Below are 27200 nucleotides of genomic sequence, written 5' to 3'. Positions count from 1 at the left end.
CTTCAGTTGAGTTGTCACTAAAGTTTTGCCGCTTTGATATTGAAACTCTTTTGGGACTCAGCCTTGAAAAGCACGGCTGGTGATGACACTAAAACCCATGGTTGGGTGGTGCAGTGATTGATTGATTGATTGATGGGAGTGGATGAGGTGTGATATGGAGCTTCTTGTTGCCAGTCTTGCTTGTGTCTTCTATGACGGTGATGTGTGTCAATGAAAGCACATGTTGGCTCTAGAAGAGAAACGGTTATTAATCAACCAAAAAAAAAAAAACTCTTGTAAAAGGAAAAATCATAGTTATTGTCTGATTATAGCATCTCAGAAATATGGATTTTTCCCTTATGTCCATTACTCTCACTAACTCTGAAAATGGTTATTCTAATAGCGGGTGATGTGTTTTTTTCTTTAACAGCTGTGCCGTACCCTCCTCAGCACAAGCTAACCATGAAAGAGTTATTTGAAGATGGCAAGCCCAATGCTGAACTGCTCCGCAACCATCTTGTCAAAGAAGGCAGAGTGGAAGAAGACGTGGCTCTAAAGATCATCAATGATGGGGCCAACATCCTTCGCCAGGAGAAGTGTATGCTGGAAGTGGATGCACCTATAACAGGTAGGCTTCCAGATATTTACTAGGTACCCTCAGGGAATCCTGTGCTTTTTGGGAAGGGCTTTGCTTCTTATTTTCAGATTTTGGCTGGCAGAGTGGCATACAGTGCCCTCCAAAGGTATTGGACCCCTTGGTATTTCACACATTTCAATTTGTTTATGCCATTTCAAATACAAAAAGTCAACCGGACTTCTCAGTATAAAAAATTCTAAAATTATGTTCCTTAAACTCAGCCTAAAGGAAATCTTTATAACATGATATAAATGCATTAAAAATATAAAATCCAAGATTGATGGGTTGCATAAGTAATTGGCCCTTTGGTATTAATACCTGTAAATAATCAGTTTTATTGCCGCTTTTCTTCAGACAAGTCAGGGGATGGATACAATTATGAAGAAATGCAAACAGTATGGCACTCTATGGTAAATCTGTGTATTACAGTTCTCAAAAACTGACTGACTGTGCAAGAAGGAGAAGAGTGAGGAAAAACACCCAGTCAGCCCAGGGGAAATTGTGCATAGCCCATGTTTTGCATTTTGTATCCCCCAGTTATACAGCTTCATGATTAAGTGGTATAGAGGAGGATTTTCCTTAAAAAAAAAAAAAAAAAAAAAAAAAAAAAAAAAAAGACCTGAAAGTTCAGCTAGAATTTGCCAGAAGGTACTTCTGAGATGCAGTCCTTCTCTGCTGTTGTAACAGTTGGTATATACTTTTCGTACTGTGTCTTGAAGTTGTACATACCAATCCTATGAAGCTGACTTCATATGTTCACAGTTGAAAAGGAGCCCTGAGGTGAGGCACCTTGAGATGGCTTTTGTTGTGATTTGGTGCTTTATAAGCTGATGAAATTGAACAACATTTTATTAAGTCTTAAAGTAAATAAATATGAAATTGGTCACTGGATCCTTAAACATTGGACATAATAAACTCTACATAGTGGATCCTTGATCTCTGGACATAAATAAAAATAAACAAAATCTGTAGTTATTGTCAAAAGCGTTTCCTTTCAGACATTGGCATGAATGTCTTTCCATACTTCTGAGCTGAGCTCTTGCAGCTGGCTGCGCTGAACGTCAGGATGTAATTTATAAAGAACGCAGCATGTCTCATTTTGGGAGGAAAAAAACTTTTAGTTGATTGTAGTTTCTTGTCTGTAGAACATTTGTAAGCGGTGTCATTTTATTCAAAGCGGCAATTCGTTTTGAAGCTATTAATTCTCGACCGGACTGTCTCGGCAGAGAGCCGCACAGCGTTTGGAGCTGTGCCAACGGAACGGAGGATGATTCTCGTTTCTTGACGGCAACAAGACAAGAGTCCCAGTTAGTGATTTTAATCCACACAAAAGTGACTCACGATATTTTAATGGCTTTGAGAGGGGTTAAGAAGCGGACTTGCTGTTTCTGAAGAGCAGCGAATCAAAGAACCACAAGCCAGTGGATCGAAGCATTGCTTCATTGGTTTACGCTTCAAAGTGGTGTCGCGCTGCAGAAACGGTTGATTACAGAGCCACTGCAGGGTCTGTAATCAACATAGAGGAATGATCATTTTCCCGACAAACACCCTCAAAATCAACGGCTGCTCTGAAGGACCGATAAAGGAATCCTTAAGCAAAAAGGCTATTCATATCGGTGGCTCAAATCATTTCTTAACGATACTCGAAAAGAACCGGTTCTCGATACCCAACCCTACATATGTGTCTGATACGGCAGGAGAATCCAATAACATTGGCAGAGGTTCAGTACATAGGAATAAAAAAATACCACATAAGGTGTCCAGTTGATGGCAGGCTAAACTCTGACAAATAGGAAGGCAGCGGAGGTTGGCAACTGGAGATTAAACAATGGAAGTAAGTGCAAGATAATGGGTATACAAATGGAGACAATATGGCACTGGAGTGAAGGATTTGTGATGCCTAAATTGTGTATAACTCAGTTGACTCAGAAGTGAGCAGAAACATGAAACTGGAAGTGTCCAGAAAGTAAAGCCAGTAATGTGCACTAGGAGCAGAAATGTCAACATAAAAGCACAAAGAGGCAGCTAGTCAACGGCAAATACAAGATATTGGAAGTATAATCCGTAGGAAACATTAGAAGAAATGGAAGTTTGCACTGTTTATTGTCCCTAAACAGGAGCTGTCTGTATCATTTTGTTTTTGTCCATTGAGAAAAGTGTGTTTAATATTATCTTACACGGCATTAAAAATTGTTACACTTTCCAAGGCCACGGATACTTTATGAAATAAATGTCCTTTCTTCCATCAGTATGTGGTGATGTCCACGGGCAGTTCTTTGACCTAATGAAGTTGTTTGAAGTGGGAGGATCACCCAGTAACACACGGTATCTCTTCCTCGGTGACTATGTAGATCGAGGATACTTCAGTATTGAGGTGAGCAGGAGTTTATGTTGTAATGATTTCTGTTGCAATTAAAATCCATTTGGGTGCCATTAAATTGCATTGTATTCTGACAATGAAGATAAAATATTTTAAAATATTACAAAAACAAAATGAAAAGATGGCAGTGTTTTGAGAACGAGAAATGGTTTAATCCATTTAAAGCACCTCTTTAATAAAGTGTTTTGAATGGATTTGTTAATGAACTGTGATTGTCTAATACATTTTCATTAGAGTAAATGAGATTTCCCATTTTTGTATCAATTTACAAAAATGAAATATTCTAAACTTTAATTTTAGCACAAAAATGCTTCATAATATTAAAACGCACATGGCAACAGATTGCCGACTTTTACGGCATGATGATCTGAAGAGTACAACGTTGATGCCTACTTTTAATTTTAAATGGAACAGCAGTTCAATTAGTGAGACACTTAGGTAAACATACATTTCTGCCCTTCAGCTCCAGCTGAATCATTGAGTCCACATAATTTCCTCCATCATAGTGCGATGGACCCCCCCCACCCTTTTAAGTTTTATGATTCATTGTGGCACTGGAGATGGAGGTGAGATGTGTCATATTACATAACATTAATTTATCTGACTCGTTTATATCCAATGTGACTTAGAAGAGAGGAATTCAAGTCGGCATACAGTTCAAAACAGGCCTTCAGCTTAACAACAAATACTGTCTTTATGTACATACAATAAATACTGGCTGTACAACTTTACAATTTAAAATTTATATGAAAGAGAGAGAGAGACAGACAGACAATTCACTCACTCACTTCCTCCTTCCAGATCCTAAATCCTGGATTCATTTTCAAGGACAGAGGCAGTTGTATCCTATTTTGTGTAAAGTCTTCTTGCTTTCATGATTTTTTGCAATTCCTTCACTGATTTTTTTTTTTTTTTTTCTTTCACAAGTGGAAGAACCTTTATTCAGATGCCATTTGACCACCGACTGGACTGAGCAGACCTTTAATATAAGTTTCCAGTCAATCCTTCCTAAGCCAAAATACTAGCTGATGAGTACTGGATTTCCTGCTCCCACTTTCACAGGGGGGCTTGGCCACTTTACGCTGGCATAGAAACCTTTGGGGGGAAAAAATAGCACTCAGTCAGACTTCCATTGATCACAGCACTTGTGCTGATGAAAACATTATGGTCTGTACTCCAAAGAGATCCATGTCCAACTAGCCACTGCAATTGTTTAAGGAACTGCAGCAGGTTGAATGAAGAGGAAATGAACTGAAATGTACAGTTCTGCAAAGGACTATATATAATCAGTGTGGCGGGGAAAGCTGACCTGTCTACTCTTTACATGATCAGTGATGAAAGTTTTCTGGAAATTCTTGGAAATCCAGGTTTTTGCTTATGTGGTCAATGTTTCCAGGTTATTTTTGATAGCATACGTCAGAATCCATTAAGGTGCACCATAATGCATCATGTTGGTTTGTCAACCAGCAATAAACTTGAAAGAATAAGAAGAAGCAGAAGAAGGGTGCTCCACACCAAAACGGTTGATGGCGGTAGTGCACCGTGTTAATTTGCAAACCACCGATAAACCTGAAAGAAGAAGAGGAAGGGTTATTTTTGTTTTCCTGGCGCGTGCCGGATTTAGTCTGTGGTCTGTCTTCCACGATGTTTGTAAAATTGTTTGGAAATGTCTCAGGTTTTCACGTCCTGATCTGAGATGATGTAACGTGGTGCAGTTCGACCACACAGCAGGTAATGAGAAACGCTGTTACAGATTTTAAAATGAGCTCCACGTTATGTTGAAATGACAAAGGAAATGGATGAAACTGTGTTCTGCTGCAGGGAGACGATTTAAGCTTCATCATGAATAAATTGAAATGGGGCTGGTTTGACCAAAAGTACCAAAACGCTGACCCGACTTTTTTATTCAGCAGCACGTTGGATTAGTGGTTAGCACTGTTGCCTCACAGCAAGAAGGTCATGGGTTCGATTCCCACCTGTGGCTTTTCTAATTGGAGTTTGCATGTTCTCCCAGTGTTTGCATGGGTTTCCTCCCACATTTAAAGACATGCGAGTTAGGTGGATTGGAAACTTTATAATTGTCCAGGTCTCCCTTGCAAAAGACATGTCAAATTCAATGGGGCTAACCTGGTTCAATTTAAATTGAAATTTGTCATTTATACAGAAAAGCTAACACTCCTGATAAGTCTTTGATCTTATTGTATCATGTTTTTGACAGAATTTGTTGTCAGTTGACATTATTCAAGTTATTTCACACAGATCAAACTTTGTCTTGGGGTGAATTTATTTCAAACAGTCTCCATGCAAATGTCATCTGTTAGCCTGCTAAATCTGCATTTTATGGTTTCTTTTGTTATGTGGGTGGGTGGGTGGGTGTATGTGTGTGACAAATATCCATGTGGAGAAAAATATGGTTAATATTTAACATACTCGTAGAAGCCAGATATTGGTGTGAAAAACATTTGTACATCGTTTTACACAATACGTAAATTGAGTATCTCAGAAATGCTGATGTCAGCACTGGATGCAAAAATCCATTTTATTGTGTTTCCATGTATATAAGTGAATAAGAATCTAATTTAAACCCAAATCAGTGTTTCTAAGAACTAAAAGTTATATTGACGTTGGGTTTCCGCAGAGATCTGTTCTGGGCCTCCTGCTTTTTTCCCCCCTGTATATAGCACCCCTTGGGAACATATTGCGGCATTTTGGGGTTGCTTTTTATTGCTATGTTGATGACACTGAATTATATATGCCGATAACTGCTGGAAATCTTGTCCACATAAAATCTTGAGAAGACTGCCTTGCAGCAGTGAGAAGTTGGATGCCTAGTAACTTTCTACTTTTGAACTCTGATAAGACTGAAATGATGGTTCTTGGTCCAGCAATACATTGGCATCAATTTGATCAGCTAGCACTTAGCCTAGGTTCATGTGTTATACATCATACTGACAAAGTGAGGAACCTTGGGGTAATTTTTGATCCTACGTTGTCCTTTCACCTCCACATTAGGGACATTACGAGGACTGTTTTCTTCCACCTAAGAAATATAGTGAAGATTCGTCCCATTCTGTCTATGGCTGATGCCGAGACTCTGATTCATCCTTTTATTTCTTCCAGATTGGACTATTGTAATGCTTTGTTTTCTGGTTTACTGCAGTCCAGCATCAGGGGTCTTCAAGTGGTTCAAAATGCTGCTACCAGACTTCTGACACAAAGCAGAAAGTTTGACCACATTACGCCGGTTCTAGCATCCCTTCACTGGCTTCCGGTCTCTCTGAGATTGGAATTTAAAGTGTTATTATTGGCCTATAAAATTGTTCACGGACTGGCACTCCCCTACCTGGCCAGCCTGGTTGAGCCCTACGTACCTGCTCACGTACCTGCTCGGGCCTTGTGTTCACAGTGTGCAGGCCTATTGTGTGTCCCTAGGGTGGAAAAAAAAGTCAGCAGATTACAGAGCCTTTTCTCACTGCGCCCCAGCTCTGTGGCTTGATCTGCCTGCGCAGATTCGACAGTTGGACTCTGTGGAGACTTTCAAGGCCGGATTGAAGACACACTTTTTTTCCCTGTTTTATCATTAGTATTTATATGATTGTGTGTCTTCTTATTTATTTTATTCCTTTTACTTATGTTTAAAATTTTGTTTTTAATCTTAATTCATTTTATTCTGCCTTTTAAATGATGTTTATGAAGCGCCTTGAGCGCTTCACAAACATTTGTGAAGCGCCTTGTTTATATAGCATCATATATAAACATTTAAACATATACATTATATGTTTATTTGTGAAGCGCCTTGATGTTTATATAGCGCCAAATCACAACTAGTGATTTGGCGCTATATAAATTAATGAATTTGAAATTTGAATTTGATATTGGTAACTTAATGAACAGTAGATGCAGCTTTACTTTTTTTTTTTTACTATTTTAAGACACTATCAGTTGTTGTAAAAGCAGAAATTGCTGAAGACAAATGCTTAGATAAATGTAGAAGGAGAACAGTGAAATGTGAATATGTGGTCTTATCAAATAGTAACAACACCATATTGTAACTCACGTGACAGACTGTGTATTATAGTTTTGTCATCTTGCCAATATGGAAAATGGAGTCTTTTCACACAGCTTGTATTGTCACAATACAAGTTGTGTGAAAAGACTCATCTCTGGGGTGGAAAAATTGACCTGACCCAACAAAAAAATATTATTGTACTGTTACAAGGGACTGATGCAGAAAGTGGCAGCAATGCAACAGCAAGGATACTGTCTGCCATTAAACGCCATAGAAGAAGAGGGTGTGTTTGGTTTATATCACAAGTTGGAGTGAATTTCTGCATTCACAAAATGCCTCAAGTAATCACAAAAAAATGCATAAAATTACTTAATTTATTCATACGTGTTGTCAGTCTGGGTAAATCGTCGGACTCGGACCCATTGTTTGTGCTGCTAATATCGTGTCCTCAGCAGAGCGTGCGTGAAGGTGCGTTTGATTTATATCACAGGAGTGTGTTTCTGCATTGACAATACTCCTAAAGAAACCACAAAAAATGCATAAAAGTACTTAATTTACTCATATTTGTTGTCAGTCTGGGTAAATCTTTGGACTCTGACCCATTGATTATGCAGCTAATATTGTTTCTTCAGCAGAGTGTGTACAAGACAAAAACAAACATGTTTTCGTCTTGGCGAGTGGTCGGAGCTATTGCCGAATGACAGCTAGCTCTGGCGTAATGCAAATTAAAGAATTGCAGATGAGGGAATTGTTAAGCAAAAGGCTATTGATGTCGGTGGATTGAATAATTTGTTATTGACTCTTAACAGGAACCGGATTTCTATACACATCCCTACCAAAGAGTTCAATCTCTGACTCATCAGACCAGAGAATTTTGTTTTTCATGGTCTGAGAGTCCTTCAGGTTCCTTTCGGCAAACTCCAGGAAGGCTGGCATGTATCTTTTACTGAGGAGTGGCTTCCGTCTGGCCACTCTACCATACAGGCCTGATTGGTGAAAAAATGAATTTCATCAATTTTGGAATAAGGCTGTAACATAACAAAAGATAGAAAAGTGACACGCTGCGACTACCTTTCGGGTGCACTGTTTAAGGTCCCACATTTGACAGTGCTTGTCAGAGCAAAAACCAAGTATGAAGTCAGATTTCTTTCTCTATAGATTTTTTTTTTTTTTCAGTTCCTCCCTGATTGTCTTTTTTTTTTCTTTATTTCTCTGTTTCTTTTTCTCCCTTGGTTTCTTTCTTTCTTTTCTTTTTTCTGTTTCTCTTTTCTTTCTTCTCCTAAAGCACTTTAAAAAGTGAGCTTTGTGCTCTTACTGAGAAGGCTACAAATTCTAAATGCAGGTACAGCGCTCATTTATGCGACACACAAGACACATGTAAGAAAATGGATGTCGGGCTCTGGATGTTGTTTCCTTGGCAACGTCAAGAATCACAGTAGCCTCTGAAAACTGTGAAATACCTCCAGGCCAGCAGTTTATTAGAGTTTAAATACAGTCAATACAAGAAGTGATTATTTTATATGCTGATCATGTACTGAACAATTTCTTCTATGAATTTGCATGCCACATTTTTGCATCAGCATGGCCTCATAGACACCAGATGTAGGCTGAAGTGTGTCAAATAATTGATGTAATATATGTAATGGGTATGTGTTCATGTTTGCAGCACACATTTGCAGCCATACCATTTATCTACCTCCAGTACTTGAGGCTTTGACCAAATGGCTGGGGGTTCAAAGAGCAGAGGGCTCTCATTAAAACACAATGTGACTCTGAGCCACTACAAATCATGTCCCTTTTCACCACCTCCGCATGTAAAAGATCCAGTCATTCCATCAGCCCCACTCCACATTTACATACATTTAACACTTCACTATGCTTCCCAGTCACGAACTGGAATAAAACTAGTCATCCCCCACAACACACACACACGCACGTACTTCTTACGCAGCTGCTGGCGGTGGTTACCTTGGCATTTTATTCCAGCGACTTAATGGCAGGCTGTGGTTGGTGTGTGTGTTAAGAGTGGGCTGAGAGTGGCAAGTGGCAGCTGAAAGGAAAAAGAGAACCAGGTTCATTTTAATTTGAAATGCTGCTCTACTTTTCACAGATTATTTTTGTTTTAAATAGGGTGTTTAATGTGGCCTGGGGTAAACATCTTCTTCCTTCTCAAGTGAGATGACTTTCTGTGTCCTTCCTTATCTGGCACATATTTAAAACATTTTGATAAAGCCATACAACAATAGTATAAAAATAGCAGTCGCTGTAAGTCTTCTGCAGTAAATTGAGCATTGATACCCTCATACACATAGTAAAATTTCTTCATATAACAACAAAGCTAGCATTTTAGAGGGAGCAACTTTTCCGACAATACTTTTTCCTTCCTGTCATGAATATGCTTTGATACAACGCTGCAACAGCCAGCCCTTTCAGCAGTGACCCTCTGTGGTTTACCCTTCTGGTGAAGGGTGTCAGTGAGTGTCTTCCGTATCAGTGTTGAGTCAACCATGATTGTGGTTGTGTGTACTGAATCAGACTAAGAGATTCATGTTATTTATACTGCATAAATTCTGAGTTACACACACACACGCACACACACAAACACTCATTCTCATTTTGTGATGCATTTATTTTGAACTGTAGTAGGTGTAATTGTCAAACAAAATAAAATGCTTGAAACATTTTAGTTTATCCCCTTTCAGCGTGTTGGAATGCCCACCCTTTTTTTTTTAATGAAAGTTAGGTAAACGTTCACCCTGAATTTGTTGATTTAATGCCCAGAGGTATAGAAGATAATTTGTCCCGGCTGCCATGAGATTGTTTAACGCTTCTTGTTAATGTAGTTTTACTTCCATGTGTTTTTATATTTGTCTTATTTATTGGTATTTTATTGTATGGATGAATTGTGTATGTATGTATGCTCTCGGGCAGATGAATTTCCCCTTACAGGGGATGAATAAAGTATTTATCTATCTATCATCTATCTACCCAAAAATAAATAAATTTTGCAACTGCAACACATCTTAAAAAGCAAGAGTTTTCACTGCGTTCTTGTTCTTGTTGCTTCTGCGTCTTATCTGTGATGTCATCAGTGTGTACTCGTTGTAGGCACATGACAATGATGCCAGTTTGAGAGTTTGCAGTATGAGATTGCCGCAGAAGGCGGAACAGATTTGGCACTAAACCGGTGAGGTATTTTTTTTTTTTACGGTGCCGCATGGTGCAAAGCAACGCTGTGATGAAGCCTCACAAGATATGTTCTGGCATGTCCAGGCACATCCACAATTTCTCGGATAATCACTCGATGGAAAAAACATCGACAGCTGTCTGAACGCCATCTCAAAGCCGTCCTGTGAGACCAAAACGGAGGTGGTTTTGTCTCGCTCCAGTAGCGAATCCATCGTGATGCGCGAAGCCTCTGCTCGGCTTTCCATGACAAAATCTCTTGTTAAAAGTGAAATCTGCCGGAAAATGGTTGATGTCCAGCTCTTGTGATAACCAGAGAAATGGCACACGATGGTCACGGATCCAGACAGCCATCCGTGTAGAAATGAAATGGTCGTTCAGCCTGTCGATGGCGGCTTCGGGGGGCGGCGCGCCCCACAGCCGCTGGGAGCTGGCCTTAAAGCGACAGTAACACTCCTTATTCTCTACCAAGCCCGTAACATTTTCACCGAAAGCCAGATAAATTTTTCTAATGGTTTCCAGCTGCCAGTCTCTAACAGTTTCTGAAAAAATTCTGATGGGGAAAAAAAGCCCAAATCATTCCGCCATTTCCTGGCAATGAAACAACGACGAGGGGGCTGGACCACTCCTCACTCAAAGCCTGCTCACAGGCGAATGACGCAACCGACAGGCGTGGAAAAACTCACGCATGCGCACGAGGGTTCAAGCTTGTCTGACGCAATCACACGTGATTCAAATCCATATGGTTTTTGAAAAAAATAATAAGGTCGGATACTTTTCTAATAGACCTCGTATATTTCACCACGGAAAGCACCTTTTTGGAGTTGCACTCAAATCTCGTTGCAATGCAAATTACAATGACAATAAAGGCGATTCTGATCCTGGAGGAGTGGACCTCCCGACGAACGTAATATTGGCCGTGCTCATGCATCCTATCACCTCCTCTCCTGGCAGAATTTCGCGCAGAACACCCAGGGTGTTACGACATGTGAGTATGGTGTGTAATGAGTCTAGAATATTCTAGACTATTCTAATATAGAATATTCTAATATAAATGCCTCGCAAAAAAACACTTTTTCTACAATATTCAATTTTTTTGAGATTCACTTCTACACCCAACATATTTCTAAACTGCAGGTGCAGAAATTAGCAGTAGGAAAAGTAAATTCAAAATTGGGACTTGTTTTTATTATGAGTTTTTTATGTTTCAGTTCAAGGTTTCTGACTCTTAAGCCACCCATTACTGGAGATAATGGTGGACAGAGATTGTACATGTTCTACCTGACCGTTCCTTCTTTTGTACAACTCCCTCCAAAGGTATTGGGACCACAAGGCCATGCCAATTGTTTTTGCTTTTCCACTAATTGAGAATAATTATAATGTTTATTTATTTTCTTTTTATTCACCTCTAGATGTGTAAACATAATAGAATACAGCACCTCTTTTAACAGACTGCCCACTTTTTGCCCTTGAAGATTCCAGGTGACATTACAGATAATAAGCCAACATGAACATAAGAGCTGTTGATGGGAAATAAATAAACTGACATTATAAACAGCTTTTGCATATTCATGAAAATTCAGTAAGGTATCTTATATTATATTCCAATTCTAAGGTGGAACTATGCTAGTATACTAAGGTATATCTAAAAAGGAAGAGTAAAATAGAAGAGTAGAAAAGAGTAGAGTAGAGCCACTTAGGTGCCTGGTCTTGAGAACCAGGGATGGTGTGTTCTAAATGTCTTCAATATACAGCAAAAACAAATTAATTGGCCCTGTTGCTCCAATACCTTTAGAATTGACTGTAAATGTGGCTGAGGGTTCATATTAATTATAAATAACCAGTTATGGTCAAAAACCTTTACTTTAAGGCTGGCAAATTTCTTCCGAGCAACATGGAGACATCAAGAGACACAGATCAAAAAAAAAAAAAAAAAAAAAAAAAGCGTTGTCAGACACAGTTTCAAAACTGGAGTAACTGAATTTTCAGGATGGTCCAGTCATGCTGAACCCCAGCATCAAGTCCAAAAACAATACAAGTCTGCAGGTACTTGGTAGGTTGTTTGTCAATGTCACCTGACTATGCAGGTCAGGTTTTTTTAAGCACATTTTTATTCATTATTAAACAATATTCTGCGCTGACTGCAGAATCTGGTGAGACTGAGCAGGTGCCAAAGCTGGAACCACCCCACAGTACCTGGAACCTCAAAGCAGGAAACCGGTACAGCAAAGAGTGGTGTGGCCTGCTGCAAACAAGGAGTGGCTAAAGCTAGATGAGGACATAGACAAGTGCCTAGAAGCGATTTTGAAGGGGAGCGTTGACCATAAACTTTGGACCATGTGTTCAATTAAAATGAACATGGGAGCAGAGTGGTTTGGTATCGAACAAAGGTGAGGAACAAGCAGGTCGGCAAAGCTTTACCGTTGAAGTAAAAATCAGTCAGCTGGGACAAGAGCTAAAATTGTTGCGATGTCAGTACAAGGCAGCTAAGCAAGGTGAGAGAACTGCTTTGACAGAACTTATGAACATCATAACAAAGAGGCTCATCTCATTGAGGAGGGCGGAACGGCACCAAATGAAGGCAAGGAGAGAGCTCGGAAATGCAGCGCCTTATTTTCAATCCCTTTGGCTTCACCAAGGAGCTTCAAAGCCAGAGGCGAAGTGGCCACCTGACTAGCCCTGTCGAGGAGATCAACCATCATCTCCACGCCACATTCAGTGACAAGCTGAGAGACCAAGAGCTTAGGCCTTGTAGAGAACTGGTGGCACCGCCAGAGTCCAAATTCAACCGTGTTGAACCCATCCTGATGGAGGTAAAACAAGCTGTCAGAACTGCAAGATCAAGCTCTGCTCCCAGCCCCAGCGGCATTGTGCACAGCTCCTCAGATGTTTCTGGAAGATCCTGAAGGGGATCTGGCGGAGAAGGAAAGTCGCTGCTCAGTGGAGATATGCCTAGGGTGTCTGGATACTGAAGAAGAGCACTCTTGCAGCATTGAGCAGTTTCTGATCATCTCACTGCTCAGTGTTGAGAGCAAGGTCTTCTTAAAGTAACTTCTCAGTAGCCATAAACATGATTTTCAAGTCCGTCAAGGTGGAATGCAGAGGGGCCAAGTTGAGATCTGGAATGCGGCAGCCCCCATAAGTGCCTTTATGGATGACTTGACAGCAGTGACGTGCGGTGAGGTTGATGGCTGGTGAGGCACTGATTTCATCACAATCAGATTTACAAACATATGACTCCACAGAGTAGCTTATTCACTGTTTGATTGGCAGCAGTTAACGGATTATGTTTAAAATCTCATATCAGCATTCTTTACACATACAAACTGTAGCACACAAAAGCACATTTAATTAAAAAAAGTTATAGTCTTACCTTTACTTATAAATGTTGTCTGTGTACCGCTCCTTATGAACAAAAGCATTAATGACTTGCTTGTGGAAGTGTTCCTTATCTTCCTTCAGTTTTAAAAGTCTCTGTCTCAGTGGAGATCACTGCCAGGAAAGAAAGCCATCCTTCATCAGTCCTGTTACGACTGTATCTGGCTTTGAATGCGAGCGGTCGACCGCTTGTCTGTGATGACACTTCTTTGTAAATTCTTCAGGTCACAATATCCCATCTGAGTCCAGACATTGTCACAAGTTAAGAAAATAAGTCAGGAAAAGCAGAAAAGAAACAGTTCCTTGCTGGATGTCCACACAGCCAGACTTTAGTGTGTTCCACTGCATTTGAAAAGAGAGGGTATTCTGTTGTCTGAAGCAAACCTTTCAGCTCCGGTCTTTGCTCTTCCTTTAATTATTGCCTCCTGCTTCGATTGAAAGTCCAGTTTTAAAAATTGTTTCAGTTTGGATATATAAGCTTCCATTTTGAGAGTAAAGTTCAGGCGATAGGAAAAAATAAATGAATGGCTGCTCTCTAGCTTGCTGTCACTTATTCTGCAGCTGAGGAGTTGCTGCAAGAAGAATCCCTGGAGTCACTAGTGCCCCCTAACATAAGGCAGAAGAACTGTATGCCTCACCTGATGCCTTTTTGCAGCCATTTTATGATCGCTCAGTACACGAAACACATTACACACACACAGCTGTTGACAAAAAAAAACTGTACATTATGTATGTACATCAGCTAAACTATGGAATTTAAGTTCAAACAGCCAAAGTGTTTGACCATTTTAGTAGCTATATACAGAGACAGTCTGACTGCACAGCATGCCAGCAGTTAGCCCAGTGATTGCGCAATCCAAGGTGAGGCATGGTTAGCTGCTGCCTCACTACACATCTCTTCTCAGTATTTGAACTGCAAATGTGAAAATTCAGTGATTTTGAATTAAAAAATAATCTAAAACTGGTGACGTTAAAAAAAGGAAAATCACTCTATAGTACAAATCATTGGATAAATATAACCATTTATTTTTTCATTTTACATTTTTTTTCTTTCCATGATGACAGGTGAGGCACAGCCTCACCTGACTGCATGTCACTGCTTGACCATCCTGACAACATCGGTTCCAGGGTGCAGGTGGCTCCTTCAGAGATTTGATCGGCTCATCCAGTGGGCAAGGATGGGATTCAAGCCTGTGAAGTCCAGGTCCTTATTCCTGAAGAAAGGCAAAGTGATCGACCAGTTTCACTTTGCCCTGGGAGGGACCAGAATACTATCAGTGACTGAAAAACCTGTCAAGACCTTGGGCAAGAGCTTTGACAGCTCCCTGAAGGACTCGGCAGCCATTAAACAAACCAAGTATGACCTGGCAACCTGGCTCACCACCATCGACAGGTCTGGTCTCCCAGAGAAATTTAAAGCCTGGATCTACCAGCATGGAGTCCTGCCAAGAATATTTTGGCCCCTATTGGTTTATAAGGTAACAATAACAATGGTAGAGGTACTAGAGAAGTCCATCAGCCAGTTTCTGAGGAGATGACTGGGGCTCCCTTGGTCCTTGAGCAGCATCACCCTGTCTGGCCAGTCCACCAAACTGCAGCTTCCTTTCAGTGGACTAATGGAGGAGTTCAAAGTCACCTACTCCAGAGAGGTGATGATGTACAGGGACTCCACAGAGTGTAATGAGATGGAGGCAGGTTGGAATATGTGAAGACAAGTAGCAGGAGTAATTTTTCCATATGTGAATAAGTATGTACATATGATTTCTTAGTGTTTTTTTGTAGTTGTTGTTTTATGTATATATTTTTGTTGGGACAGGATTGTCCCAACAAAAATATGGACAGGAGATGGACAGGATTAGGAATAAATATAGAGGGACAGTGTAGGTAGGAATGCTTGGTGAGATTATATAGAGGAGTGATGCCGTGTGTATTGGAAGAAGCATGCTGAGAATGGAGCCACCAGGCAAGAGGAAAACAAGGCCAAAGGGGAGGTTTATGTATGTGGTGAGGTAGGGCATGCAGGCAGTCTGTGTGGGAGAGAAAAGTGCAGAGGACAAGGTGAGATAGAGGTAGATAATTCATAACAGGAGCAGTGGGAAGAAGAAATGTCTATGGCTTCCTTTGTCCCCATATAATTTTCATGTGCCAGAAAATGTGTGATGCATAATCTTGCAAAATTACTTAATCTTTAATAACAGACACACCAGTAACTGAAAATGTCCTGCATTTTGCCATAAAAGCATTGATTATATTATTAGCACTAATTTCAAATGAGATAGTAACCTCTTCGGTGTAGCGCAGTAAAATAGAGTGCTTCATGGTCTAGTTCTTAGAAAGTGTCGGGAACGCTTCTTTTTCTTTCCCTCCTTTTCTACCACATTTTCTCCCTTTGTCTGCCCTCAGTGTGTTCTCTACCTCTGGTCGCTCAAGATCAACCACCCCAGCACACTCTTCCTCCTACGCGGGAACCATGAGTGCCGGCACCTCACAGAGTACTTCACCTTCAAACAGGAATGTAAGTGCCGCACTTCTCTAAGTTGTATGAAGGCCAACTTAATGTGAGCCTACGTTCTCAGCACCAATTCAGTCACCTGGTTTCAGCCTGGACAAAGCCACGATAGAAAGGGCAGGCCTGTTACTCACAGTATGAGTGCAAGATTACTCTCTGTTGCTCTGTCAAATTTTTTTTTTTTTTGGCTGTGTTCTTAATCATCCATTTTTCTTTGATTACCACTGTTGCCTACATGCTTGTTTGGTGGGGTAGGGGTGGGGGGTGGTAAGGTTAGACCTTATCGTGTGAAGTGCCTTGGGGTGACTTATGTTGTAATTTGGCACGATAGAAATGAATTTATTGTGGTTTTGAAGCCCACTACAGTCGGAAAATATATGAAGAGGATGAGCATGTGGCTGTCTGTGGAGAAATCTGTAGATGAGCGCTGTATGACAAAGATAATCTTAATATTTTGTAGACAGTCATGCAATACTATGCTCTATTCTTGTAGTTGGATTGCTTGAAGTTTGTTACACATTAAAATATGTTTCAAGACAGGTAAGGGTTGATCCTACGGACAGACATTTCGATGGACCTGTGAGCCAGGTTAACACAGTAATTTTTATATCAGTCTATTGGTGAGTCATTCTGTAGATGGATATAAAGGAGTTAGTGACTCTGGTTACTTATTGTCACATCCCTGTGGGGATGACACCATAGTGCTGATGGGGTTTCCACACCGGTGAATGCTTTTAGTGTGAGCTGAGTCAGTTCTGTCATAAACCCTGTGGGGAGATCTCCACAGGTTGATTGCAGGCACCTTGCGACAGAGTGAGGAACAGTTTGGGGTTCTCCATCTTGCTGGAGAATCACAGTTGTTTGAGATGGTGAGAGGTTATTTTGGGAGATGAAATATTATAGCTTGGAGTGTCATCTATTCCCCAAAACAGAAAGTTTGACTGTGCAACATTGCATCAGTGTGATTTTGGTGCCAAGTGGTAATAACAAAGCTAGAATGTATTCAGTCAGGGTTATCTAGATTTTCTTTTGAAACAGCAACAACATCAAGATGTGTTGTTGTTGTAGTACTAAATAGTAATCATAATAGTGGATTTATTTAACTTTAGTCAAATATTGCAAAGTGCTTCACAACATCATGAAAAAGTCAACATAAAATGTATTAATACCTTCAACAAGAGAAAAAGAACATATGAAAAGAGTTTTAAAAAGCCAAGCAATAATAGAATTAAATTTACAGGAATTAATTATAATTAACAGGGAATAATTATGTCTTTAGCCTACATTTAAAATCCAAAAGGTGACTGTTTTATCTAAATGGGTAAGCTGTTCTAAAGGAAAATAGAAAAATCTGAGAAGGACCTAGAACTTGATGACTTCTTTTTCACTTTTGGAAAACAAAATAAGTCTGCAGTCTGAGAATGCACAGCAAGGGCGAGTACATACAGGATTTCAAATTCTGTGCAGTAAGAGGGCGCATTATCATTCATTATACCATGGTCAGTGAGAATTCCATGTCTAACTGGCGTGCATTATTTTCGTGTATACGCACACATAGTTTGGCGAGTTAAGTCACTGTAATATCTCTCCGCTCTTGTCGTCACCATAGCAACGCGCAAATCACATCGCGCAGATCAGCTGTGTTTTGACAGGTGAATGACAGAAATGCTATAAAACATGGATTTTCAAGTAAATTTTAATATTTTTGACCAAACTAAAACATTTGAGGAATGGGAAGAGGAGGAGAGCAAACGATAAGAACAGCAAAAGCAACGGCATAAAGATTTAACATCGGATGAACTGGATAAGATTGAAGATGGGAAAGAAGAAGAGAACACGAAAAAAGTTAACTTAAATATTTGTGTGTTAGCTCACTGTGTGCGACCATGGTATAAGCAGATTAAACAACGAGAAGCCGTGCATTATACGGTTTGAATGCACTTCGCGGAGTAACACCACTCCGCTTCGCGTCATGGTGTTTTAGACTCCGCGTCGTGCATTCAAACTGTATAATGCACGGCTTCTCATTGTTTAATCCTTACTTATCACTTACTGAGGTGTTGCTGGGCTGGTAGCAGCATGATGATTTTTATCATGGATAGACCAACAGTGAACAGCATCCAAAGCAGCTACCTTGATGAGGACGCCCTGGCGAATTTGGAGAGCAGCGCGGTACCAGCCAACATGCCAAAAGTTAGTGAGCCATCTTTTTATGTATGCGTTTGCTGGGTGTTGTGCATTTTGAAATGACATTAAATATTGTTAATGTGATTCCACGTGTTGTGTATCTCAGTAAGTGATAATAATGCAAATAGCGTGCAGTTGTCGTGCGGTATGCATTTTCAGAGGCCCTGACATCCATGCTCAGTCACCCGCAATGACAGATATTCTCCCTTGTCTAACTCGGGCGAATATCGGTCATTTTGGGTGAGTGGGCATGGACGTTGGGCCTCTGAAAATGTATAGCGCCCTCCAAAAGCATGTTATTGTATTAGTAATTTATAAAAATCTAACCCAAATAGGAAGCTGCCACAGTGAGGCAATCAAATGTTTAACCCCGGTTCAAACCAGGAATTTAGGTGTTGTAATGTGGCGGACCAGAAAACAGAACATTACAGAAATCTTTTCTTGAAAAAACTAATGTGAACCAATGTCTCCGCGTTGCCTATGGATAACAATGGCCAAATCTTCACAGTTTTATGCAAATGAAAGACCGCGTCTTCATAACCGCTCTAGTATGTAATTCAAATGGTACTCCCTGAAATCACTGGATGCCTGAAGCCAACACGCCCCCAGCACCCCTTGCACAATCACAAGCATGTTTAAAAAAAAAAAAAATATATATATATATATATATATATATATATATATAATACTAAGAAGCCAGCCTAGCTTAGTGGATCTGGAACCAGCTGCACCGCCGAGGAAACCAAATCAACAGATGGCAGCAGGACACCACCAGCCGTATGCTACTTAAAATGCCCTAAAGTGCCTCCGCACAGGTGTAGGAAGGTGTAAAGCTAATCTGATGAAGTAGAGCCTCTCAGAAACTGGCAGTTGCAACTGCAGAGCAATACAGACAGTTTGCTGAAGTGTGGTAGAGGAGAGGAGTGCTCATGGGATAACCTGCACAAGGGGAGCAACATGGAACTGCCTGTGGCAAGATGATGGCAGGATGTCATCTGTCACATGAATGAATGATACTCCAAGATTCTCAACTATGAGCGGTGGTTTAAAAAAAAAAATGACAGCTACCTAAGTGATGCTGTTACATAATTGTTCTTGTACCAAGCAGGAACGGCAACCATGATGTCAGTAGTCTATAGTGATGGTGCAGTCCCTGGTACTTTTGGATCTGGTACTGAGGAAACCACCCTGCTCTCAACTACTAGGGGTTTGGTTATGCATTACTGGCTAAAAGAGAGAAGCTGAAATATAAAAGTAAGAACGAACTGTACTTCATGGTACTCAGTTGCATAGAAATGAATAGTTGAAATACTTGAATTTAAAGGCTTTTGCTGGTTTTATTAATATTTTTGTATTTGTCAAGGTTGACAAGGTTGAGATACAGTTGCAGTTTTTGCAAGAGCAGTGGGAACTCTGTGACTACTTGCTAATTGCATGACTAGCGCTCACAAGACATCTTTATCAGAAAGCACCGCTGGGATCAGGAAGTCCTGTCTCAAGATGTGGCAACTCATCAACATTACAGGCTATGCAGAGAGAGGAAGCTTTTAATGTTGCAAACGACAAACTGCTGGAGCATGGAGAGCAGCCAGGCATGCTGTTGATGCTTTTCAGGCTCTTCTATACACACACACACACACACACACACACACACACACACACACTCATTTTAATCTGCGACAGTTGAATGTGTTTGTGTAGCAGGTGTGGAGGCATTAGTCTGCAAACTCAAAAACAAAGATGCTTTGACAGAAAGAGGAGACATCCTTGCCAGCTGCAAGTAGATGTTATTCACCACCCACACACCTCCTCCGACATGCGTGGGTTCAGGTGGGAGTTGTTTAGAGTGGAAATGATTTGGAAAGATTTCAGTTTTGTGCAGACTAAAGGGAAGAGAAAGAACATGAAGCAGTGCTTTCCAAGATGCTGTATGTTTAATGTAGGAGACTGATGTTGATAAAACATAAAATATTGTATAGTTACAAAATTGCTTACCTTGTATGAACACTGGTACAAGTGTAATAGGTGACCTGTGATACTTTCACAGCAGCTGATAAATCTGTTCCTTGTGTTCACCATATGGCGCCTTGCAAAAGTATTCACTCCCTTGGCCTTTTACACATTTTAATGTTTGTGCCATTTTGAACACAAAAAGTAATTCAGGCTTCTCTCTATTAAAATTTTAAAAATGATCTTCCTTAAACTCAAGCTGGAAGCAATTCTCTACAACTTGACATAAATTAATTAAAAATATCAAAGCCAAGATGATGGGTTGCATAATTACAGGCGCCCTTTGGTATAACACACATAAGTTATTAGTTTTATTGCCAGTTTTCTTTAAATAAATCAGGAGATGGATACATGTACATTTCCAAGTCATGGCAACATATCTCGTACTTATTTATGTTAGTCATTAAAAAAAAAAATACAAACCCTATGGCAAATCTATGTGGAGTAGGCAGTTCTCAAAATTTTGAGTGACCATGCAAAACGAAAAATAGTGAGGGAACCCACCAAGAGACACACAACAGCTCTAAAGGATATATAGGTTTCTGTGTATGCGATTGGAGAGACTGCATAGGAAAGATTTGGCATGTTGCATCACCAGTCACAGGCTCATGGTGGAGTGCAATAGAGAAGAACTTTAATAAAAGGGAACAGCTCAGATCTAGGCTTGTCTCCCATGTGCCTTGTGACAAGCTGTAGCTGAACTTTCCAGTCAGCTTTTTTCAGAAAATCCTTCTCTGCTGCACTCCGCCATGATGTGTAACCAGTGATGCAAAATACAAAACTTGTCCTATTTTCCAATTTCAGCCAGAGAAGAATGTAAATCCTTCAGAGCTATTATATGTGTCTTGGTGGCTTTCCTCAGTTGCCTGCTTTTTTGCACAGTCACTCAATTTTTGAGAATTGTCTACTCCACACAAATTTACTATAGTGTACGACAGTGTTTGTATTTCTTAATAATTGATGTAAATAAAGTTGAAGACATATTCAGTGACTTGAAAATGTACATGTAGCCGTCCCCTGACTTGTCTAAACTCACTGTAAAATGATTTACTTTTGTCATGCTAACGGGTGTCATTAATTTTGCAACCTCTCATCTTGGCTTTGATATTTTATTTATATCAAGTAGTAGAGATTTGCTTTCATTTAGAGTTTAAGGAGGATAATTTTCAAAATTTTAAAATGGAGAAGCCTGAATTACTTTTTGTTTTCAAAATGGCAAATGCAAGTTAAAATGTGGGGGTGAATACTTTTTGATAGGCACTGTAAAACCATAGGCTGTAGGTACACTGGACAAACTCTACATCAGGGGTGCCCAACTTTTTTTGAACAAAGGTCAACTTTTAAAATTGAAAGTGTATCAAGATCTACCAAGCCATATCGAACGCCATAGCAAAGTCACAGTTTTTTATGCGCCAATATAATCACACAATTTTCTGGCACAAAGATAATAATAATACATTATTGAAGTAATTGTGCATGGTGCCAAGAATAATCACAAGTAGACCCAGGACTGGCCCATAACAACACAACAACAAACAGCCCAAATAATACAATATCTAATTCAATTTGGAGAGGTTGTCCCCTACCTTAGTGGGCACTGAGAGGAGGAAGCTCATCTCTCATAATCTGGACAGTAGGAGATGAGTGCCAGCTATAAGCAATTTTCAGTTTAATTTCAATTTATTTTCATTTATATAGCGCCAAATCACAACAGAGTTGCCCCTCTGAGGAAGAAACCTCAAGCAGACCAGACTCAAAGGGGTGACCCTCTGCTTGGGCCATGATAGACACAAATTACATAACAGTTCACGGCCGAATATACAAGAAATACTGTTGGCGCACAGGACAGGAGGGTCGCCAACACAAATACAACTCCATCTCTGGATGGACCTGCACCTTAAACAGTGAGAAAAAACAGAATCATGCATCAGAAAGACAAAAAATACTGTATAATTTGCCAGCATTAAACAACAAGAAAAACAGAGAAATACTAAGGTGATCGCCGGCCACTACTAAACTTCACTAAAAGACCCAGAATTTAGGTAAAGTTGAGGCCGCAGCCCGCTCCAATTACTAATAAAATGAATTAAGAGTAAAAAGCGTAAAACAAAAGTGTACCAGTATGCTAGCCATATGAAAGGGAAAAATAAGTGTGTCTTAAGTCTGGACTTGAAAGTCTCCATTCACTCTGACTGTTTTATTGACGCAGGGAGATCATTCCACAGAACAGGGACACGATAAGAGAAAGCTCTATGACCCGCAGACTTAGGAACACAAAGTAGTCCTGCACCCTGAGAACGTAGAGCCCGGGCTGGTACATAAGGTTTAATTAGGTCAGCTAGGTAGGGAGGTGCCAGTCCATGAATAATTTTATAGGTTAGTAGCAGAACCTTAAAATCTGATCTCACTGGGACAGGAAGCCAGTGAAGGGATGCCAAAATGGGTGTAATGTGGTTGTACTTTCTGCTTTGTGTCAAAAGTCTGGCTGCAGCATTTTGAACCAATTGGAGATCCCTAATGCTAGACTGCGGTAAACCAGAAAATAGAACATTGCAGTAGTTCAATCTAGAAGAGATAAATGCATGGATCAGAGTCTCAGCATCAGCCATAGACAAGATGGGACAAATCTTCACTATATTTCGCATGTGGAAGAAAGCAGTCCTAGTAATATTTCTAATGTGGAGACCAAAGGACAATGAAGGATCAAAAATGACCCCAGCGTTCCTCATTTTGTCAGTGTGATGTATGACACACGAGCCTAGGCTGAGCGTTAACTGGTCAAATTGATGCCGATGTCTCACTGGACCAAGAACCATCATTTCAGTCTTATCAGAGTTTAAAAATAGGAAGTTTCTAGACATCCAACTTCTCACTGCTGCAAGGCAATCTTCTAAGGATTTTACGTGAACGAGATTACCAGCAGTTATTGGCATGTATAACTGAGTATCATCTGCATAGCAGTGAAAGGTAACCACAAAACGCCGCAATATGTGCCCAAGGGGTGCTTTATAAAGGGCGAAAAGCAGGGGGCCTAAGACAGACCCCTGTGGAACCCCAAATTTCATGTCACAAAGGTTAGAGGTAGTGTTACTGTACAAAACACAGTGAGAACGACTGGTCAAGTATGACGTCAACCATGCAAGGGCACTCCCAGTAATCCCAAAATGATTTTCCAGCCTATCAAGTAGAATATGATGATCCACTGTATCAAATGCAGCACTGAGATCTAACAGCAACAGAACCGTAGTGGTGTCCGAATCCATTGTAAGCAGATCATCATTCACCACTTTAGTGAGAGCCGTCTCTGTGGAATGATATTTTCTAAAAGCAGACTGCAGTGGCTCAGAGATTATTCTCAGTAAGATAGTCTACGAGCTGCCGTGACACCACTTTTTCCAGAATTTTAGAGAAAAATGATAGATTTGATATCGGACGATAATTTTTCAATACACTAGGGTCAAGATTAGGTTTCTTAAGTGATGGTTTAATCACTGCAGATTTGAAACATTTAGGAACAGATCCAGAAGTTAAAGAAAGATTAATAATTTCCAGCACAGTCGGCCCAAGAGTGGGCCACAGGTCCTTAAACAGTTTTGTTGGTATAGGATCAAATAAACAGGTTGTGCTTTTTGTTGACGTTACGAGTTTTGTCAGCATGCCTAGTGAGATACTGTCAAATTCTGTAAATCTAGGTAATATCTCAGTAATGGCGCCCACCTCAATAGCAGGGTGTAGTGGCTGGGTTAAGGCATGCCGGGATATGTTTAACCTAATGTCTTCTATTTTCTTCCCAAAGTAATCCAGGAAATCTTGTGCTGTAAAAGGAGAGCGAACTACAGGTGGTTGTCCATGCATAAGTGTTGCCACCAGGTCGAACAAGAACTTTGAGTTATGCTTGTTTTTGTTGATCAAATCAGAGTAGTAAGTCCGCTTTGTAGCCAATAATGCATGCTTATAGTCTAAGATAGCATCACGCCACGCAAGGTGGAATACTTCTAATTTTGAAAGACGCCATTTCCATTCTAGACCTCTTGCTTTATGCTTGAGGTCACGCAGATAATCATTGAACCAAAGTGACTGTGATTTTGGGGGAGCGTGGTTTTTACACAGGTGGTGCATTCATGTCGAATATTGTTTTGAGCACCGAGTTTAAACTATCCACAAGTCTGTCAACTGACTGGGTATTTGTCAGATGTGAAGCTAAGACATCATGCAGTCTAGCTTCGAGTTCAGTCTTAGTTGAGGAATTGATGCATCGCCGTAATGATATATAAGGTTGTTGTTCCACTAAACATGGCAGCGAAACTGTAAACCCAATAAGTGAGTGATCAGACACCACTGACGTAAGAGCCATGATGTAAATATTCGTGACAGCAATATCAAGTGCATGAACCAGATCCAGGGTATTTCCACTAATGTGCGTCGAATCCTGAATGCATTGCAGAAATCCTAATGCATCCACAATTTCCATAAATGATTTGCAGAGGGGATCAGAAGGCTTATTTATATGAACGTTAAAGTCACCAATGATCAGAATGTTATCTGCCCCAGTTGACAAGTTAGAGATGAATGCACCAAATTCATCTAAGAATTCAGAATATGGGTCAGGAGGCCTATATACAGTGACAAAGTAATACGACTGATCTTTAATTCTTCTGACCTTGGCAATGAGTAATATGCTGAGCAGAGCGGAGAATCAGATGCTCAAACGAGTTATATTTGTAACCCTCAACAGCTAATAAGCTAAGCCTAGATTTATAAATAAGAGCAACACCCCCGCCTTGCTTCGCATCATGAGGGACGTGACTAAATGTATATGCTGGTGGGCAGGCCTCATTTAAGGGGAGGACAGCTGTAAGTTTAAGCCAGGTTTCACATAACCCAATCATATCTAAGTGATGATCAATAATTAGATCATTGATCAACAATGATTTTGAGGACAGTGATCTTACGTTAATGAGACCCAGTCTAAGGACCTCAGAGGGGTTGACAGTTAAACTGTTTGGGCTTAGAGGTGGTTCCAGAGTACGTTGGACAAGGTTGTAGGTTCCAGAGCGCGTTGTAGGTAGCAGACACGAAATCTTTGCTATTGCTGGAACAACCACTGGGCCATCCTCAATTTCAACATCATCCAATATAGTAATGGGTATTAAGTTTGGAAAGCATATCCCTCTATGATTTTTATGGACACGACTACAGAAGCAGGCCACAGTCTGAACTTGTTGAAATTCCCTCCCTGGCAAATAAACTGCACTATCACCATAGTGGATTTTCTGCACTAATTTCCCCACTAAGCTATTGGATTCCATACCCACATTCCACACCCACAAACAGACTGCAAGGTGGTCATCAGTCACGGCGGATCTGTATTTTGACTTGATGATTTTCATATGTGTAAAGGCAGACTCACACAAATATGTTGATCAAAAAGTTCAGTCAAATTCTGTGCAGTGTCTCTGAGGTTGTGGTACTTCTCTTTCTGCATTAGATTCCAGAATTGCACATTCATATCAAGTGTTGCTCTGGTTTTGACCTCATTTTAATTTTTTAGTGTGATGATCTCATTCTCAATAACACAGCTATCCAGGTTGAAGAGTGATGCTACTTTGTATGTTAGTAAAATCCACATCTGTATTTTTCCCCAAATGGAAAACAGAGAAAACTGACAACAGGTTCAATGGATGCAAAGGCAGTAAAGCATCTGGCAAATTCTGACAAGATGCGCTGTACGTGATCGCCATAATGTGCACTGTCAAGCTCCGCACAGTCTTTGCCCTGACGCTTAAGCTCTGTGTCCATGGGTGTAAAGTTCTGCAGATCACACTGTTACAACCTGCTTGATAGCCAGTGTAACTTGCTTTTAATCATGTTCACGGAGCTGAACATGTTGACGTGTTTGTCCTTACCCTGCAGCTCCAGATTCAAGATATTGAGCTTGTCGGGTTGATTGGTAAGAGAGGCTAAATCCAAGAGCCACTGACCATGTTCTAGCTGTACATATTCAGCATGGTTTAAACATTTCAGAAATTCTTTAATTTCAACAATTCAGAAAACCGCTCCAGAAATTTACCTGAGTCTGTGTGCAGCAGCAGATCTGTGTGTTCTGCACCCGTCTCCTCCAGCTGCACACACAATAATCACCTCTGCAGACTCCTCGCCTGAACAGAACAAGCAATCTTGTTTGCCACCTCATCACCTCTTCAATATTGATGGGCTGTTGTGCTGCTAGCCGACTTTTCGGGTGCACAGAGATGATTTGGCCAGGAAGTTTGCATCGTAGGTCTTGAAATGATGCTTGAAATCCCTTTCATTGTTAAAGCCACAATTTGCATTGCAGATAAGGCAGATGGACTTGGCATTCGAATACGCCTAAAAAATTATTTTTTTAGGCCCACCCCCACCCATTGTGCGATTGAATGGAACTCAGCCTGGTAGACTGCGATCGACTGGTTGGGCGTGCTGGCCTTATCAAATCAAATAAAATCAATTTTATTTATATAGCGCCAAATCACAACAAACAGTTGCCCCAAGGCGCTTTATATTGTAAGGCAAGGCCATACAATAATTACGGAAAAACCCCAACGGTCAAAACGACCCCCTGTGAGCAAGCACTTGGCAACAGTGGGAAGGAAAAACTCCCTTTTAACAGGAAGAAACCTCCAGCAGAACCAGGCTCAGGGAGGGGCAGTCTTCTGCTGGGACTGGTTGGGGCTGAGGGAGAGAACCAGGAAAAAGACATGCTGTGGAGGGGAGCAGAGATCAATCACTAATGATTAAATGCAGAGTGGTGCATACAGAGCAAAAAGAGAAAGAAACACTCAGTGCATCATGGGAACCCCCCAGCAGTCTAAGTCTATAGCAGCATAACTAAGGGATGGTTCAGGGTCACCTGATCCAGCCCTAACTATAAGCTTTAGCAAAAAGG

General features: G+C 40.5%; 1 protein-coding gene across 3 annotated transcripts in view; it reads left to right on the top strand.

The window, feature by feature from the left end:
• ppp3cca (protein phosphatase 3, catalytic subunit, gamma isozyme, a) overlaps nucleotides 1-27200 on the top strand; it is a 103244-nt gene that overhangs the window by 45677 nt on the left and 30367 nt on the right. For all 3 annotated transcript variants that reach the window (XM_034171045.1, XM_034171044.1, XM_034171043.1), the window contains exons 2-4: nucleotides 410-607; nucleotides 2866-2990; nucleotides 15973-16084. In XM_034171045.1, coding sequence (XP_034026936.1) covers nucleotides 410-607; nucleotides 2866-2990; nucleotides 15973-16084 — 435 coding nt within the window. The remainder of the gene's footprint in view (nucleotides 1-409; nucleotides 608-2865; nucleotides 2991-15972; nucleotides 16085-27200) is intronic.

Source organism: Thalassophryne amazonica, chromosome 5 (assembly GCF_902500255.1).
Source record: "Thalassophryne amazonica chromosome 5, fThaAma1.1, whole genome shotgun sequence".
Classification (NCBI taxonomy): Eukaryota; Metazoa; Chordata; class Actinopteri; order Batrachoidiformes; family Batrachoididae; genus Thalassophryne; species Thalassophryne amazonica.
The sequence above is the reverse complement of the archived record's forward strand: the minus strand, read 5'-3'. Positions and strand labels throughout refer to the sequence as shown.